Here is an 18,105-nt window from a genome sequence, read left to right as displayed (position 1 = left end):
GTCAGCGCCAGTCCCTGGGCAAAGAGAGAAAGCGAGCTGGAATGTTACCATGCAGGGCTGGCTGGTCGGTCGGTCGGTCACTTCCGGCGGAGGAGGAGAGGAGGAAATTGCGTCATAAGTGCGACCTGGAAGAGAGATGGCGGCGAGTAAGAAGTCGGTGCTGTCCTCGCTGGCCGTGTATGCCGGGGACTCGGAGCCCGAGCTGGAGAGTGACGGGGAGATTGAGGGTGAGTGGAGGGGAGCAGGAGGAATGAGACTGCCAGGGTAATATGGAGCAGGTCAGGAAACCGATAGAACAGGGGAGGCAACCTGCGCCACTCCAGGTGGTTTTGGACTACATCTCCCATGGTGCTTTGCCAGCATTGTGCCTGAAAGAGCATTATGGCAGGTGTAATCACAACATCTGGAGTACCAGGGAAAAAGCAACCTGCGCCACTCTAGATGTTGACTACATCTCCATTGATGCTTTTGCTGTGAGAGCATTATGGGAGTTCCTTCACTTACTGTAAACCAGGGCTAGGTACCCACCTGCCCTTATTCTAGCATCAGTGGTGGCTCTAGACTTTGTGATGCCCCAGGCGAAACTCCAACACGAGGCCCCGACTAACACCCAGAGTGAAACTAAATAGAGGTTTATTGTGTAAGTATAAGGTGCTGTAGTTGTTGTATTGAAGGGCAGGCTTGCAGCGCTGGATACAGAGAGCTGGTCTCGGCATTCATTGTAAAGAGGCGTGCAGTGCCGCTGCATTGTGAGCTCTCTGACTGACTGAAGTATGACATAATTTGCAATTTAGTTGGCAATTATTCTAATCGTTTATACACTATTGTGGGATATGGTTACATAGCCTAGCAGTTGTGTATACATGTGTCTGATAGAGAGTATCCTTGTGTGTGGGGGGAAATCTGACACTGGAGGTCCTCTTGCATAGCCTGAGGACATCTAGCATCAAATAACTGACCAATGGTCTGTTTCAATTCTGGAAGTCCCTCTAGTGGCTGTGTGTACGGTGATGATAAAGGGGGGGGTGTGTGTGTAGGTGGGGAGGATGTGACAGGGTGGCAGAGGGGGGTGAAACATGGTGTGGAGGGGCTTAGAAATACAGGTTTGTGTTTTTTTTTTTTTTTACTTTATCCATTCCCTGGTGATTTCTGGTCCGGTGGGCTGGCTCTCCAGTCTGCAGCTCCCCCGGGCGTGAACTGCAGACCACGAGGTAAGTGTCTCCCGATCTCCCGTCAGCATTGCCGTGGTAACCCGCAGCAACACTCACTTGGTTAGAGATCGCAAGCCGCCTCAATCTGCAACTCACACCTGGAGGCTGGCTCTCTCTCAGGGCACACGCATGAAGATGTCTCACACTCGGTGGCATAAAGGGCAAGCCGCTGGGCACTCCCTACTGTGTCAGGCAGGCCAGTCTGTCTTAAGGAAATTAAGGCCGCTGGCTAAATCGCCTAATTAGAGAGTCGCCTCTGGCTGGCAAAGCATGAAGTGTGATGTAGTCCACAATATTTGGAGGGCTCAAGATTTCCTACCCCTGCTATAGACTTTCAAGTTGTCGTGTTGCAACCACTTGTTTGTTAGTTTACCTGTTGTGCAGTACTGCAGAATTTGTTGAACTGTTTTTGAGTGGCATGAGAGAAACTGAGAATCCCTCGGGCACCTGCAGCCTGTCCTTTGCTTACTATATTGCTGTTGTAATAGTTACATTACCACTTATTTGCAATATCAATCTCGTGTATACTTGTATTTCATTCTTTGGATTTTAGGGTTGTGCAAGCATGGAAACTGAATTCCCAACAATTCACAGTTTAGTTAATAGCCCTATAATTGATTTAATTCAGGCGGCATACTGGTTTTGCATGCTAATGTTGTCATGGTCAAGTTGCTTCAATCCCACCCTACAGATTGATTTTCTGGTTTCTTGAGAATCTTTAGGCTTATTCAAGCAGAGTTTGGGAGTGTGCAACAGAAACCGACCTTAGCACGTACAGAACTAAAAGGGTGCTCTATAATTGACATTCATGGTTAGATGGACTCGTGGGCAATGCTAAAGTGTAATTTTTAAGTTATTCATGAGGCTGTTGTATGGATTCCTAGGAGATCCACAATTTTTGTAATACTGCTCCAAAATGATGTGACAAAATATCATGGAAGGCACATTTAGATAATTTAAGCAGGGCTCAAAATTTCACTGCTAGCCAGGCCTAAATGTTACGTGCCACTGCAATTCTGGAAGGCCAGTGGCACACTAACCAGGGGTGAATTTTCACTAGCCAGTGGCACGTAGAGAGAGTGCAAATTGTGAGCCCTTTTTTAAAGGTGGGATTAATGGTAACTTTAGCAAGTGTATTACGTGAGTGCAAGGAAATATAATCTGAACACTTTGTATCCACACACTTGTTTCTCTTCTTCTCTGACTTGTCTTTTTCCCCTTTAGATGATATTGGGGGTCTGGTGTCCAAAGCCTATGGACAGGATGACATATCCCGGATTGAAGAGGATGGATCCAACAAGGAAGATGATGACACCAGCCAACAATCGGTATGTTCCATAGGATCTTTCTGTACTTGTTCACCTAGTGCAGGGATAGGCAACCTTCGGCACTCCAGATGTTGTGGACTACATCCCCCATAATACTCTTACACTCATAATGCTAGTAAAGGATCATGGGAGGTGAAGTCCAAAACATCCGCAGTGCCGAAGGTTGCCTATGCCTGACCTAGTGTTTGCATGCTGACTAGGATTGTTTTACAGTAAGATTTGGGTTATTGTATCGTTTAATAAAGTAACAAAGTATCAAATTCGGCTTTGAAAAGAAAATTACAGTAGTTACAATGTGAACAGTGTTTTGCTAATCTAATTTGCAGCCTCTGTTGCCAGATGAACATGACTTGCTAAGCTTTGCATAATTTTGTTGAATGGTTTGTTGGAGTGAAGAAGAAGAATTTGCAAACCTCTGCTAAATACCCTGACTTTTTCATTTAAATATCCTACTTGGGGAATCTGTAATATTGGGAGATTGTTTGCTGATTAGTTTAGGTGATGTGGATGGGGTTTGGCGCTGTGTTGCATTTGGCTGTTTTTGTCTAGCACACACAGAGCCAAGGACGTTATTTCTTATTACTAAAATAAAGTACTGTTTTTGTACTACCTATGAGTGTCTAGCCATCTTTTTATAATTTTACGCCGTTAGAGGTGATGAGTTAATAACCAGAAGAAGAAAATGCTTGTTTTAGTGTGTTTGATATTATGTATTCTATTAGTTTATAATGTTACTACTTTTTTGATGACTTGGCTGTGCAGCAGGATCAGACCTATGAAGGTGATTTGACCTCACAACCACCAGTGTTCTAGTTTCCCCTTTCCCTAGTCTATTACAGCTCCAAAAAATCTCTGGCTTCATGCTTGGGGTGCAGTAACCCTTTCTTAAACCATGTAAATTCTTGTTTTTTTAGGAAGAGGAAGATTCAGAGACTGAGAATCAGGAGACTGGTGACACAAAGGTATTTGTGTGGAGGGGAAGCAAATATTGTAAATGTTTATTGCATATGCTGTTCTGTTAAAGTGATATGACATTTTTCTTTTGAAATGACATTTCATGTACAGTATCTTATATGCCCAATGTATAGTTTATGATGCAAGGAGGTCCCCTTGCGATCAGTCCAGGCTGCAGGCCAAATGACCACCTTGTTATGGCAACTATTTCAAAATATGTATGAAAAAGGGGCTTCTACACTTCACAAATATACAACTTGCAGGCTGTGGATACACAATGAAACACTTAACATGCATTGGTATCATACTAGATCCGTCTGCACACATCAGTTCTTATGTTCACAGATACTGCATATAAATACACCCCTGTGTTTTCCACACTTTTTTTTTTTTTTCTCCATGTATTATTTTCTGTCCGGACAAGTAGATTGAGCTACTGCACTTGCCCCCTGAACAAGTACTTTTTAAATTTCCACATAACTGTCTAAAGGAACTGTATGGGCACCATATTAATTTCATAAAAATTAAAGGGAAACTCCAGTTTTTCCTGGCACTGGAGGGTCCCTCTCCCTCCCACCCCCCAATCCCCGGTTACTGAAGGGGTGAAAACCCCTTCAGTGACTTACCAGAGGCAGCAACAGGTCCCACGTCGCTGCTTCCTCCTCCCCCGCCGCTCCTCCTTCTGCTTACGTCGGCCGGTGGGCGAGACTGATCTCGCCCGCCGGCCGAGGAGACCTAATGCGCATGCGCGGCAATGCCGCGCATGCGCATTAGCGCACCCCATAGGAAAGCATTGAAAATTAATTTCAATGCTTCCCTATGGGGAATAGAGCGACGACAGCCACTAGGGGAGGACTTAACCCTGCAAGGTAATTATTGCAGTTTATAAAAAACTGCAATAATTACACTTGCAGGGTTAAGAGTAGTGGGAGTTGGCACCCAGACCACTCCAATGAGCAGAAGTGGTCTGGGTGCCTGGAGTGTCCCTTAAAGCTGTTACGGTGCACAGAGGTCTTTGTGGCAACTTTCTTACCTGGGAAAAAAAGTTGCTATCTAGCGTTGGATCTCCCTGTCCCCAGCAGTATCCAATTTCTTCAAAGCAGTTTTCGGAAGCGAGGAGTGCTGTTGACAATATATGAATGGGGAGCTACTGTTTGGCTTAGCGAATCAGCCGACCGCTCTAAGCCAATTAGCGATGCCGTTGCCCTGAAGCACTCTGCGCTTCCTGAAACTGCTTTGAAGAAACCTGATACTAATGTGGACAGGAAGATCCTGCGCTGGAGGCCAAATTTGGGGTTAAACTTCGGGTTAGAAAATACCAGGGACCTCTGAGTTCCATAACTACATTTTGATGAAGTTGTTATGGTTCCTGTACATTTCCTTTAACTTTAGTGTCATTAGAAAAAAAGCAAAACTGAAAAGGCTATTATCACCTGAGCGATTTTTAAAATTTATTTTTTATCACATATCTATCTACACTGAGCATTGTCTTGCAGTCAATCAAGGTCTGATCACCACAGAGTGTGCTTCCACTAGTTGGCAGTGGGTGGCAGCAAACTTCGCTGACTAAGCTCTTTAGATGTGAAGTTGAAACGGTATCGGAAACCTAAGCTCGTCTGATAATTTCCCTATAAAAATTGAGATGCTCTGTTAAGAAGTAATGTGGCCTGAATGTTCTCTTCCTCCCCATATCGTCTGCACTGTTTTTCTTTTTAATGGGCTAATAATGTTCCAAAAAACTGGGACCTAGAAATGTATTTATTGTTCTAACATTTGCAGCTGAATTGTAATATTTGCATATGATAAACTGTATCTGCAAATTGCATTTCATTGGAATAGAACTCTAAACACTGTCACTTGTTGCATTCCTGTGTTTTATTTCTTCCCTATGACCCACTCACACAGTGGTATATAAGGGTTCACCGCTAGGTGAAAAAGAAACTCCCATGATAAGTAGAATGATCCTTCTTGCATACGTGAAATGTGGTGCCATAGACCTCCTGTGTGCCTGCTGATAGGTCATGGCAAAGTTAGAGGTGTCGAAATATACTAAAAAAATCTGTTTGTCCAAGGGACTGAAGAAGTAGCCTAATCACTTGTCCATCATGGAAATCTAGTTGTCCTGACACGTAAAATAATTTCAATTGGGGCACCTGCCTGGAGACCTGGACTTAGACTGGGTTATTCGCTAAGTTTCCAACTAGGAAAACTGAGACAAAAATTGATCGAGGAAAAAGTCTCCAACACGGCAATAGACACAACAATTCAGAATTATTTTGTGGAATTTCAGAATTTAGTGAATAACCATGAGTTTTTCATCCTTTGTCCCCCTATAATATATGTGCTCATGCTTGTGCGTGTTGGCTGTGTGTAATGTACGTGCTGTGTTTTTGCCCTCTCCTCCTTTGCGTTTGGGTGGTCCATGAGGGAGTGCTTACCACAGTGATTGCTCCCTGGCAGTACCAACTCTTGCCGAGTCGGCGTGCAGACTCCGTCAAATTCCAACACAGTCTTTACGAGCTTTTCATAAAGAAATTGTCTTTCTCACTCAACAAAAAAAGAAGCATATCATAAAGATATCTAAACACTTTTTTTTTTAATTCTTTTTTGGAATTTGAAAACATTTTGTAGTGTTATAGCGTATAGACCTGTTTGTTTACTGGGCCAAAAATTCTGTCTTGGTCTCATCAGACCTTGGAAACAATTCCCACATACTTGCTACCTACCCAACATGTCTTTTGGCCAACTCCAAACAGGAGTACGTGGTGTGTTTTTTGGGGGGGGGGGGGAGTTTATTCCCCATCTATGGAAATCTCTCCAACCTTCAGAGTTAGCATTTTGGTCAGTTTGGTTTGGGGAAATTGTGATAATCAATCTACAGTAACTCTAGTAAACCAGAAAACCACACACGTAGTGCAATTTAAAACTGATTTCTCTGAGATATTGCCATCATGGGGTTTTATCTGAACAGAAATAATCTCATAACCCCCATCCCCTCTTTCTGTACAGTACCAGGACTCTTGGATATACGAAATGATGATATTGTTACTGACACATGTGGTATGCTCGCACATTGATCAGATGTCAGGGGCAGTTTCAGGCATGGAAGCTGCCCCTGGCATCTTATCACTTCTGTTTGGTTCCTGGATTGTTTGGCTCAGTGAAGCTAAAATCAAGAGACCACACTTGTCTTGCAAAGACTTCTCATTGAGCTGTGTTGGGAAGTCTGTGATTGGACAGCCACAGAAAGTCTGGGCAGGGTTAGAAAGTAGGGGTTTGCATAGGATTTTGACAATAAGAGATCTGCTGCTTTTGCAAGTGGTTTTTATTGGGCTATAACTAAAGAGGAATTTATAGATGTATATTATATAAAATTGTATTTATTTTTTTGAAATGGGGTGTCTCTTTAAGACACTAAATGGTGGGGATTATAAAAGGTTAAGGCACCATGAAAAAGGAAAATACTTTTTATTAAGTAACGGTTTGGGGGTTCATATTATGACCTCCATACTGTTTTGTTTTGTTTATTATTATTCATCATAGTTCAATAAGTTGTGATAGTCCTACGTAGATTTGTGTGAAAATTTTAGAATTTGTTTCCCATGTTTTTATTCGATACCTCGTCATGTCTTGAATTGAACCACTAGGTGTCTCTCTTACACAATGTATGTTTTCATTTTGTCCAATGCCTTTTTCAAAGTGCGGCACACCGGTAAACACAAGTGCACAAACATTTATCTGAGTCTAAATTCAAAGTAACCAGTCTCACTTTCCAAATCTCACGCAGTTGAGATAAGTGTGGCCCTTATCTCTGCTGTCCATTTCACCCCTGTAAACATTTGGCTGCTAGGATGCATTAACTTTATTATGAAACGAGGCATTGCAGTTAGTCTTTAGTAATAAAATGTATTATTAGATACGACATAAAACCTTTTAAACAACCTTTCAGAAATAGTGAAGACTAAACATTTATTTATATATATTTTTATACATACGTGTGTGTGTGTGTGTGTGTATATATATATATATACACACACACACACACCCCTCTTCTCCCCCCCCCCCCCCCCCCCCCCAAATAAAGGCTGTTCCTTGTATTACTGTGTGGAAATCACTAAGGCTTATTATAACCGCGTTACTTGGTTACAAGTACCCTTTGTTTTCGTGTGTATGTGAAAGGCTCTTGGAAACTTTCCTACCAGAGGGAGTGATCAAAGCTTTGATTTCCTCTTATAACCGAGGTCGAATTAGCCAGCGGGTGTACAAGTTCTTTCTTCTGGGACGTCTGCAAGGGTTGGGCTCGGGAAGTGTAGCTTGCAGGCACACACTTTCTGATTTTCAGAGCAGGGTACAAATTCATGACTTTCTTTAAAGGGACTCATGGCAGACATTAAAGTCCTCGTATGTAGTGCTGAAAGCTTACCGTACTGGCTAAACGAGTAGGAAATGTCTAAAAATCTGTATCTTAGTGTATCTATCGATGCACATCTGTTGATGAGCTCATTAACATAGGTAAAACTGCAAAGATGGTTACTGTAAATAATGAGTCCCCACAAGTGTAGCCCACATACATCTTGTGGGTGCATGCATCCAGAAGTAAGCTATCTTTACTAAAGCCTAGGACAGGGATAGGCAACCTTCGGCACGCCAGATGTTGTGGACTACATCCCCCGTAATGCTCTTACATCCAAAATGCTGGCAGAGCATCAAGGGAGGTGTAGTCCAAAACATCTGGAGTGCCGAAGGTTGCCTATGCCTGGCCTAGTAAATGCTGTGACTGTCAATTCTGCTTTGGGGAATATCAGAACATATTCATAGTTGTGAATATAACTGTATTATGCAGTGTCCAGTCATTGCTTGCGCACCATGGATAGGGACATAGCGGAGTAGGTCCAAAATTCAGACTTTGTTCCGTGTGACTTCTACTACACAATAATAACTACTTTTAAATATGTTGTATGGCAGGGTGCCTTTAGTTTTGTACAGTCACTATCGGTAGATCCAAGCCTGTTTGTGTTGTTTTGGTTTTGGGGTTTTGTATGTGTGTATTTTTGGGGGAGCAGGGTTCCTCTTCTTGTTTGTGTTTACTGCAAGTATCCAATTATGCAGTTCTCTCCACCAGACAGTTAATCTTTTATTTTTATTTTATTTTTGCAAGGATGGAGCTAGTCATGGATGCAATATTGGCTTTTTCATTAAAAGCTGTAATGAGGCAATCAAAAGGTACAGGGACTATTATGATGTATGCCTATCCTGCAGGGATTATGTTTTAGCTACAATAGAAGTAAATACCATTGTTGTTCTGATCTTTACAAGTCTCTGCTATAAAAAGCAACCGAATGTAGACATGGACGGGCACCTGGCCCATTTACAAATGTAAGCCAAATAAAATGTTTATGGTTCTTATAGTGTCCCAAAATGTCCAATACTGTTTAGAGCACCATATGGCACATGAGCTGCAATAGACACTATATGTGGTCACATATGCTGAATGGTTTTATAGAAATCTATAACATACATACTGGATGGTAAACTGCATTTTATTTGAAAGATAGGTGACACGTCACAGTTGGCTGCATAGTGTTAAATATTGTCCCATTCAGTGGTGTGGACTCAGCCCTTCCGCTACACTCACCTCTGAGATTGCTCATTCAAGAAATCATTAACCCACGGTGTTGGTTTACAAGTCTGATTAATGTACCACACCTTGCAGAATGCCTCTTCCCAAACCTCCATGCAAGCCATCTGGTGCATGTTCATATCATAGACATTGCAATCTTGGAGAATACATGCTATTTAATTATTTAAGCCATCTCAAATCAGAAGTATTATTACAGAAATACAAATGATGTTATTTCTTTTGCTGGGATAGGAAACTAAAACAATATAGTGCAGACTGTCAACGTCAAAGCTACATTGCAGGCTGGAGTTTTAATACCCTTTCTATATGATGAATAAAAAAAAAAGAAAAAGATTTAAAGTACAAACTAAAGCAAAAAAGAATGATATTTAGACTTCTCTCATTGTGCTCTGGGGTGTGGACTTATCCCATTATCTCCTATTCAGCAGGAGTTTATGGGATATGTAATTCTGTGCCTCTGCTGCTAAGTGAGCTTACATGCTAGAGGGACACAAAGGGGTTAACAAGTGTATTTTAACAGACCTAGGAGCAGTTATTCCACATTTTGGTTCTCTTGTATTTTAAATTGTGGTAACGTTCGGGAGTCCTTACTTGGGTCACTGCTGCCTGTTTCCGCTTTTTTTTTTTTTTTGTCAATCTTTCTTTTATTAAGGCATGTAGAATGGGGTACAGAAGAAAAATAGGGGGAAACATTCAAGAGATTTACAGCATAGGGTTGTTACATCAATCAGAGAGTAGATAGTGTTTCCAGGATTGCGATGCCTCATTTTTTTAAAATTTTTGTTGTTAAACTTTAGCTTGAAAATACAGGCTATGGACCAGAAGATCCGATTGGTAAGTCGCAGAAATATTATAACCAGACCTCTGGAGAAACCCGGTTAGACAGTATACGCTCAATTTAGGATTAACAGAACAAGCTTAACTTAAGTGGTACAAATTAAAGTAAAGATGTCAGGGTGAGGATCAATATAAATGATATACACGGCTTAATAGCGCAGAATCTTGGCAGTAACAGGCTAATAATTGGCTAGTAAAACATGGGTAGAAACACGTTGGGAATTTGCGCCAGGCTTAAGAACAAGAAAATCATAATCATCATGAGGATAATTATCCGATCCCAAGAGTGTTATAGAGTAAGAGACAGCAGGGTGGCATGCATAGTGGTAACGAGAACGGCAAAACTATATGCACTTATTATATCGTAAAGAGCACAGTAAGGCTAATTTGTTAAATGTAAAGAGACAGGTAAAACATCATGCTGTGTAAGGTCCTTGCAGGTTATGGTTATAAAAGAAGCTAATAGGTTAATCCAGCTTGTCAACAGCAGCATCAGCTAAGCAGAGATATGACAGTATGCGATCAGCTGAGAATTTACTCTCTGAGCTGCCACTATGGTAGAGCTGTATATACTAGGTAGCAGGATACAGTGTAAAACTGAAATGATATGGTACAGTTCAGTTATAGACATGCAAATATATACATAATAACTGTAGCATAACCTTATTGTTGTGCAATTGGTTCGGGTAATCCGTTAGTGCTTCTCGTCAGTACCACTGCACATTTTATCACACTTAAAAAAAACCCGAGCAAAGCTCTCTGCCCTATGTCAGGGTATATGGCCACTATGTTTGCTAAGACAGAGCTAGAATCCGTACTGTATCATGCTGATGTGAGTTATTAAATGCTGAAAGTCCATAGTTCGGTTGGTCAAATCGCAGTTACTGCGTCGCGGGCTGGATTGTTAGATGGGGGCCGCAACCTGCAGGTTCCTGGATTACCTCACCCGATGCCTGTTCTGGTAGCTCTGCTTGCGTGACCGGGTAGACGTGGGTCGCGCCAGCTCCCTCTGGGCTGTATCACCGGCAGCGACTGCGGGTGGGTCAGCGAGAAATGGAAGTGGTTGCTGCAGGGGGCTTCTCCCTTCCTCTGGGCATAGTGTGGGGTTGGCACCTTATGTCCACAGACTCGGTTGCCTCTCGGGGCCGGGTCTTTCCCATTATGGGCGCTGAGGAGGGTCTTGTTGGTCATCCGCCGCCTGCGGCGGGCGGCTCTCCGGCGATGTGGTAGGTGTATAGGAGGGAGTCTCCTAGCGTACCCCTGCCCGGGTGGGTGTACCGCCCGTCGGTGCGTGGCGGTTGTTCCTGGGGTCTGCTCACTCTGCCTCGCAGTTTGGGGCTGCCTTGACTCTTCCATTCAGTTAGAGGTTTGGAGTGCCAACCGCTCCTCCAACATCTTCCAGAAACGGTTGAGCAGAGCGTCAAGCCGCTCATGCAGAGGCTGGGTGGAGGTTTGGTCTATAATTGGGCCTGTTGCCGCCATTTTAGGTGCGGTCGCTTGGTCTCTCGTTTCGCGCTCTCGGCTGTTCTCACCCATTACGCTTAGTTCAGGTTTCGGGTACAAGCTTGTGTGGACCAGGATAACCCCCGCTGGTCCCGGGGGGGCGGGGGGTTGGAAGGCCCGATGCTGCGGGTGCTGCTTGTTTCGGCGGGTCAGGAGAGCGGCCGTCTCTCCCATCCCCCATGCGTGGTAGGCCCAAAGTTCCCGGCCCAGTTTCTCAGCATATGTGCAGGCTTGTAAGGTGTCATTCTGTGCCTCAGTTTGCATGGTGCCGGTTGCTGTGTTGGCAGGACCGATTCAGGCAAGATTTCCTCAGTTTATCGCCGAAAATCGGGCCCAGGCTTGGGAGCTCGCTGAAAGCGTGTCTGCTCAGCTCCCCGGTCAGGCCCCGCCCCCTGTTTCCGCTTTTTATTGTAGTGAGCACCTAGCCTTTTTTTTGTGTTTTATGATCTCACTAAACTAAGACTGAATGGAAAGGCGAATAAGGCACAGACGTAAATGGGAATTTAAGACGACTTGTTCAGGATGTTGAGTATCTTCCCTGGCGATGCTCTGCCTGGCACATACGCCGGACATTCCGTTTGGTTTCCATAGCGATTGCTTCACTTTAAAAACATTGCTCCAGAATTGCTTTATGTACATATCGTCTTTGTATAAAAAGGGCACTAATTTCTGCACAGTTTATGATTTTCGGGAATAATTTCCCTCAAATTAAAGCGGCCAGCCGGCACTTTATTTTCTTAACTATTGCTTTATTTGCCATTTCTGGTACAGCTGGGAGAGGTATGAGCTGAACAAAGTTATTCGTTTTATAGCGGCTTTGATTTAAGTTTAAAAAATATATATTTTTTAAAGATGGCCCATGAGTCATGCAGGTCATGTATACGAGCACCTGAACCAAACTACAAACATAAGTGCAGGAGAAAATGGTATTAAAGCTACACACGGCCAGCGAAATAATGTATCGAGAACCAGATATGCTGTTTTCTGGCAAATGAGCCCATACCGGGCGGGCAATGTTATGTTTTTCATGCAGGCATCTGCATGCTCCTACATACCATTCCTTCCCCGCGGCCCTGAATACCTGCCATTGCTCACACAGGCGTGCCTCTACAAACGCATGCAGACAGGGAGGAGAACAGGAAGTGAATTGTATGGAGTATATTTTCTATCACCTTTGGGCATTGCCCCATCCTTGGTGTGGTTCTGCGTGAAGTATTGCTCATTTCTCGGGTTTACAGGCTTCATCCAGAACTTGACTAATGCAAAGTTTCAAATATTTGTCACAGACCGAGTACATCAGAGTATAACCTGCGCGTTGTGCTATAATAAATCAATAAAGAATGCAGTGAATATCTTAAGGGAATGTTCTGTTTCTTTCATTTTTTTTTTTCTTGAGTTGTAGAAATTATAAAGTTGTTTAACCAGGGGTGGTACAGTTGTCTCTCTCTACTTTTTGCAACTACATGCTGGAATCTATTTTGAATTCTAAATTGGGTCCAAAAATCTGTACATTAATCAAAATAACAATACCCTCTGCTGTATCACTATTCTTAGCAGATGTTAAATGGATACTCTTAAGCACCAGAACAACTTAACCTCAGTGAAGCAGTTTTAGTGTATAGATCATGCTGCTGCAGTCCGACTGTTCAACTCTCTACCATTTATCCACTTTTGTTTGTTTATGCAGCCCTGGCTGTGACTCACAGCCTCTATGAAGAAATGTTTTTTGCATTTTAAATCTGGTGTGACAGCATGGTGTGTTTACTTTAGAAGTTATATACTGCCCTTTTTTACTTTAATCACACATAGGGGGCTACTGCAGGCTATCAACAGAGCTGGAGATAAGAAATTCTAAATTAAACAGACTGAGCAGTAAAGGAAGTTTAAACCCTTAAACCTATTTACAGTACATGTTTAGCGAGACTATAGGTCACATGCAGGGTGGTGTGGCTATGGCTGAATAAACAAAGTGATTTAACTCCTAAATGGCAGATAATTGAGCAGGGGCATGAGCTATACACCAATACCCCTCCATTAAGCTACAGTTGTTTTTTTATAATTCTTTATTTTTGAAGTGCACAGAAAGGAGCATAAGCAGATAATGACATGATATTGATAGTTAATGTGACAAAGGAAATTGCAGGTCCATAACAGGTCTGTTATGTTTTAATGATTTTATTGTCCTTTTAAGTTATTAATCATGTTTACAGTTCTTTTACCCAACCACCGGGCCTAATACATTTGGTACATACTGTCATCCATTAAGGTGTGAACAAAGTCAAACCCTTTATTTTTACCGCTGCAGTGTTTTGGAATCTATTGAGATGGTGGGGCTCCTCCCTGTTACGTGTAATCTACCTGCGTGAGGGTCTCCTCAATGCAATGCTGCTCTGCTAACCGGGAGATCTTTATTACTCCTTTATGGATCCCGTTCTTCTCAGTGTATTGCTTTGTGCTTGGGCAAAAAAGAAATCCGGAAGTGAATAGCTAGAACAAGCTGTGGTGTATTACCAAACTCTATAAATTATTATGTACGCATACACATATAAACTCTGGTCCGTCTACTTTAACAAATATTTATTCAGAGACAAAACTACAACAACATACAAATAATGACACACAATCTAACTGACTATACCAACAACAACAGCAACAACAACCTTACTAACAATAACAACTAAATCTTATAAAATCACCAGATCCCACTCACCGTTCACCATGATAAAAAATTAACCCATGTCTGCTTACGGGTCTGCTTAGTAGCACAGCCAAGAAGGAACAGGAAGGAATGGGGATAGGGGGGAGTGGTTATCTCTTTCCTGACCTGTAAAGGTATTGAATTACCATATCAAAGGTAAAGCTTATCCCACTGTGAGACAGGCATACATGAGCTTGGTCACATGACCCCTGGTCACCATATTAGTTTGATAACAGAATGTCACCACACAAGCTTTATAGAAGTTCTGAATTCACTTGAAATCATACTTTACTAACGTGAGAAAGAAGGGTACACTCTCTGATAATAACCCCTAAAGTACATCAGCCTGTTGCAGCACAATAAGGGTTTGGAGTGTTCCTTTAATTAATATTATCCATACATTGAGTTGGTGAAATCAGTAGAAAAGATATCCGTGTAAAAGGACTTTTAAACATGGACTCATACTTATACCAAAGATCTATTTTTTTTTTTTTTTTTTATAATTCTTTATTTTAGTTGTGCATGGAATAACATTCGTATGTCAATAATGCCACAACAGCATTTGCAAACCGTTGAAAAAACACATATTGGTTAACTGTTGTACAGCATTCAGATTAAACGCACATTTTTTGGTTTATAAGACAAGCTAAGTACAGGCTGGGTCTTAATGTATTACTTCGTCGATTGGTAACCATAGCATAACAGTAGTATTTATGTTGAGTGTCATAGCTTTATTATCTAAAATTTCCTGTGTCGCTGTGAAGTAGTTGTGTTATACTAAGGCATGTGTGCAGTCGCTTGTATGAGATTAGTAGCTTGATGCATGTTATTATATATAAACAAGTTTAATCTGAGCATAAGCCTAGTTATTAGTAACATGAGTAACACAGGTCTGGGTTGTAGGTTAAGCTAAAACGGTAGTTAACATATCAGAAGTACTTATGCCACTGTTGCTAATGATCCCTGAGACCCTCCACTTCTTGCTAGCCAGCAGAGTGTTTTAAGAAAGAAAATTAAAATGAAAGTGCTAAACAAGGCTATGTTAAGCGGAGTTGCTGCAAGTTAAGCATGAAGAGGTGCCCTCAGTCCCCACAGAGAGATCACTCAGTCCCCTCCACTATTAGGATTCCGTCCCTGCATGTGGCTGCACACATCCAGACTGCCACTCCGGCTGTGTCCTGTCTTTGAGCGTCGTCTCGCTGCAGGGTCTCCATTTTCACCCTGATTATGTAGTGGCAGGGCCTCCAGCATTCTCTGTTGTGGGGCCTTGGTGTCTATTGTTAGCGCCCGGTTTGAGCCCCGAAAGCTGCAATTCTTACCATTGCCACATTTGCCTGCATCGGGCACCAAGAGCCCCGAGAGAGGTCGCCATCTTTGCAGAGTGCTCGAGGTTCGGAGCAGTCTCCGCCGCCTTCCTGCGAGGTGAGTATGTCCTCCGTCTAGTGCTGGTATGCTTAGGGCCCCAGGGTGGACCGAGATAACCCACTGGTCCAGTGGGGGGGGGGGGGATTAGGGGCCAGGGCCACCGAGGCTGTCTCCTTACTGCCCCCAGGCAGGATAGCGGAATGGCGGCCGTCCACTGCACTCACCGCCCAGGTAGGCCGCAGTTGCTGGATGTCTTGCCACGGGAGAGCGGTTTTGTTTTTTCCAGGCTTTAAGGTCGTGGTAGTACCCCAAGTTGGTGTGGGGCTCGCTCTGTGGCCTCGGGTGCTGGTCTGAACCCGCCAAGTGAGGCAAAAAGCTGGACCATAGCGGGAGCTGGTCTTACACGCGTCCAGCCGGCATGGCGGCCCGGCCTCGCCCCCCTACCAAAGATCTTTTAAAGTACTCTGCGCCCTGCAATCTGTAGTTCTGGCTCTTAATGGCTTGCATTGATTTCGTCCTGACCCCAGCCTTCATAGAGATTGCATTGAGAACATGTTTTGCATGTGGTCTAAGCTTTCCCTACATGCTAAGTGTGCAGCCCTGTACTAGGCATGATATGCACTGTGGGAGTGTCCAGATATCGAGCATAGTTATACATTACATTGGTATGCATAGATATTTTCCACAAACTACAACTTAAAAGGATTCTACAGTGCCAGGAAAACATATTACCGTATATACCCGAGTATAAGTCGAGTTTTTCAGCACATTTTTTGTGCTGAAAAAACCCCACTCGACTTATACTCGTGTCACTGTCTGTATTATGACAACTTACATTGCCATAATACAGACCAGGACCGCCGGGCTCATTACAAGCCCGGCGGTCCTGTTGGGGGCTGGCAGGAAGCGTTTACTTACCTTTCCTGCAGCTCCCTTCTCCTCCCTTCCGGTCAGCTCCCACTGTAAATCTCGCGAGAGCCGCGGCCGTCCTCCGCGCGGCATGAAGAGCTGAAGTAAACGCTTCCTCACAGCCCATCCACTGGACCACCAGGGAATTATATAGCCCCCCTCCCTGACCAGTTAACAAGCTGGGAGGGGGACAAAAAAAATATTAAAATAAATAATAAAAAAATAATTAAAATAATAATAAAAATTAAAATAATAAAAATGCCCTCCCCCCCTCCCAGTTCACACACTACTCACACTCTGCATTATATACACACACACTCATGCAAACACACACTCTGCATTATATACACACACAGTGTGTGTGTGTGTATATAATTATAAAAATCACAGAATTTCATAGCACCAAGTTTTACCCTCGACTTATCCACGAGGCATTGCATATTTCACAATTGTTGGTCACAAAACTGCACTCGACTTATAAATGAGATCGTCTTATACACGAGTATATACGGTAGTTTTTTCTGGCACTGCAGAACCCTGTAGTGCCCCTCTCCCTCCCACCCCCCATCCCAAGTTGCTGAAGGGGTTAAAACTACTTACTGGAGTCTCTTGGTGCTGGTCAGGTCCCGCCTACTCTCCTCCCCCGCTGTCAGCCGGCGGGGGAGACCTAATGCCAATGCCGCGCATGCGCATTAGACCTCCCAATAGGAAAGCTTTGAATAATGCTTTCCTATTGGGAGGTCTAATGCGCATATGGGAATTTTGGCGGCGCATGAAGTCCTCACATATCGTGAGGACATCCAGCGTCGCTTAAAACACTTTTCGTGTTCTAAGAACACGGAATTCCTAATAGTTGCTGTCTGATAGCCACTAGAGGAGGACTTAACCCTGCAAGGTAATTATTGCAGTTTATGAAAACTGCAATATTTACAGCTGCAGGGTTAAGCGTAGTGGGAGTTGGCACCCAGACCACTCCAATGGGCTGAAGTGGTCTGGGTGCCTGGAGTATCCCTTTAATATAAAATTGAAAGTATATATTCGTTTGTGGTTCTACCAGTCCTGCTTATTGATGGAGTATACCTGTTGCTTTTTATAGTGTCTGTATTTAAATCTGTATGGAAGAGCAAAGCAGGGGATAGTTAGAAACATGCCACAAATAATAAAACTACTACAGAGGAGGTGAATAGAGATCCAAGCAACACTCGAGCTCCGCCATAAGTAAATTAGAAACTACTATCACTTAAACAGAAATAATCAGGGGCAGACTGCTGCCCCCCTCGAGACAGAATAACTGATAAAGAACATAGACTCCCCTGTCAACAGACATGGGAGGGGACTAGACCCTGAGCAATAAACATCAGCTTGTATGGCACGTGTAAAATCCCGCACTAGATTGAAAGCGTGAGACCAAACAATAAACAATTTAATACCCCTTCATTGTTACTTTAGAAATTAAACCCACCACGTTACACATCGATCTAGAACTAAACATTCAAATATATCAAGCGGAGGGAACCTCTGACCTACGGTCTCGTATAAATATGCTTTTAGAAATAATGTGCATTCCCACCTCCACTAGTCGGACACTCGCAACGTGGGGAACACCGCGCTCAAGGGAAGGAATCAATGTTATAACGGAGTAAAACTGTATGAACCCTT

The 18,105-nt window shown here is 43.2% G+C and overlaps 1 protein-coding gene across 1 annotated transcript in view; it reads left to right on the top strand.

Annotated features, from left to right (window-relative positions):
- The first annotated feature begins 105 nt into the window (after window positions 1–105).
- The window catches only part of SAP30BP (SAP30 binding protein), a 31,123-nt gene continuing 13,123 nt past the window's right edge, over window positions 106–18,105 (top strand). Inside the window, exons 1-3 of the mRNA XM_063425474.1 lie at window positions 106–227; window positions 2,436–2,539; window positions 3,454–3,501. Coding sequence (XP_063281544.1) covers window positions 137–227; window positions 2,436–2,539; window positions 3,454–3,501 — 243 coding nt within the window. The 5' untranslated portion in view covers window positions 106–136. The remainder of the gene's footprint in view (window positions 228–2,435; window positions 2,540–3,453; window positions 3,502–18,105) is intronic.

Source organism: Pelobates fuscus, chromosome 6 (assembly GCF_036172605.1).
Source record: "Pelobates fuscus isolate aPelFus1 chromosome 6, aPelFus1.pri, whole genome shotgun sequence".
Lineage (NCBI taxonomy): Eukaryota > Metazoa > Chordata > Amphibia > Anura > Pelobatidae > Pelobates > Pelobates fuscus.
The sequence above is the reverse complement of the archived record's forward strand: the minus strand, read 5'-3'. Positions and strand labels throughout refer to the sequence as shown.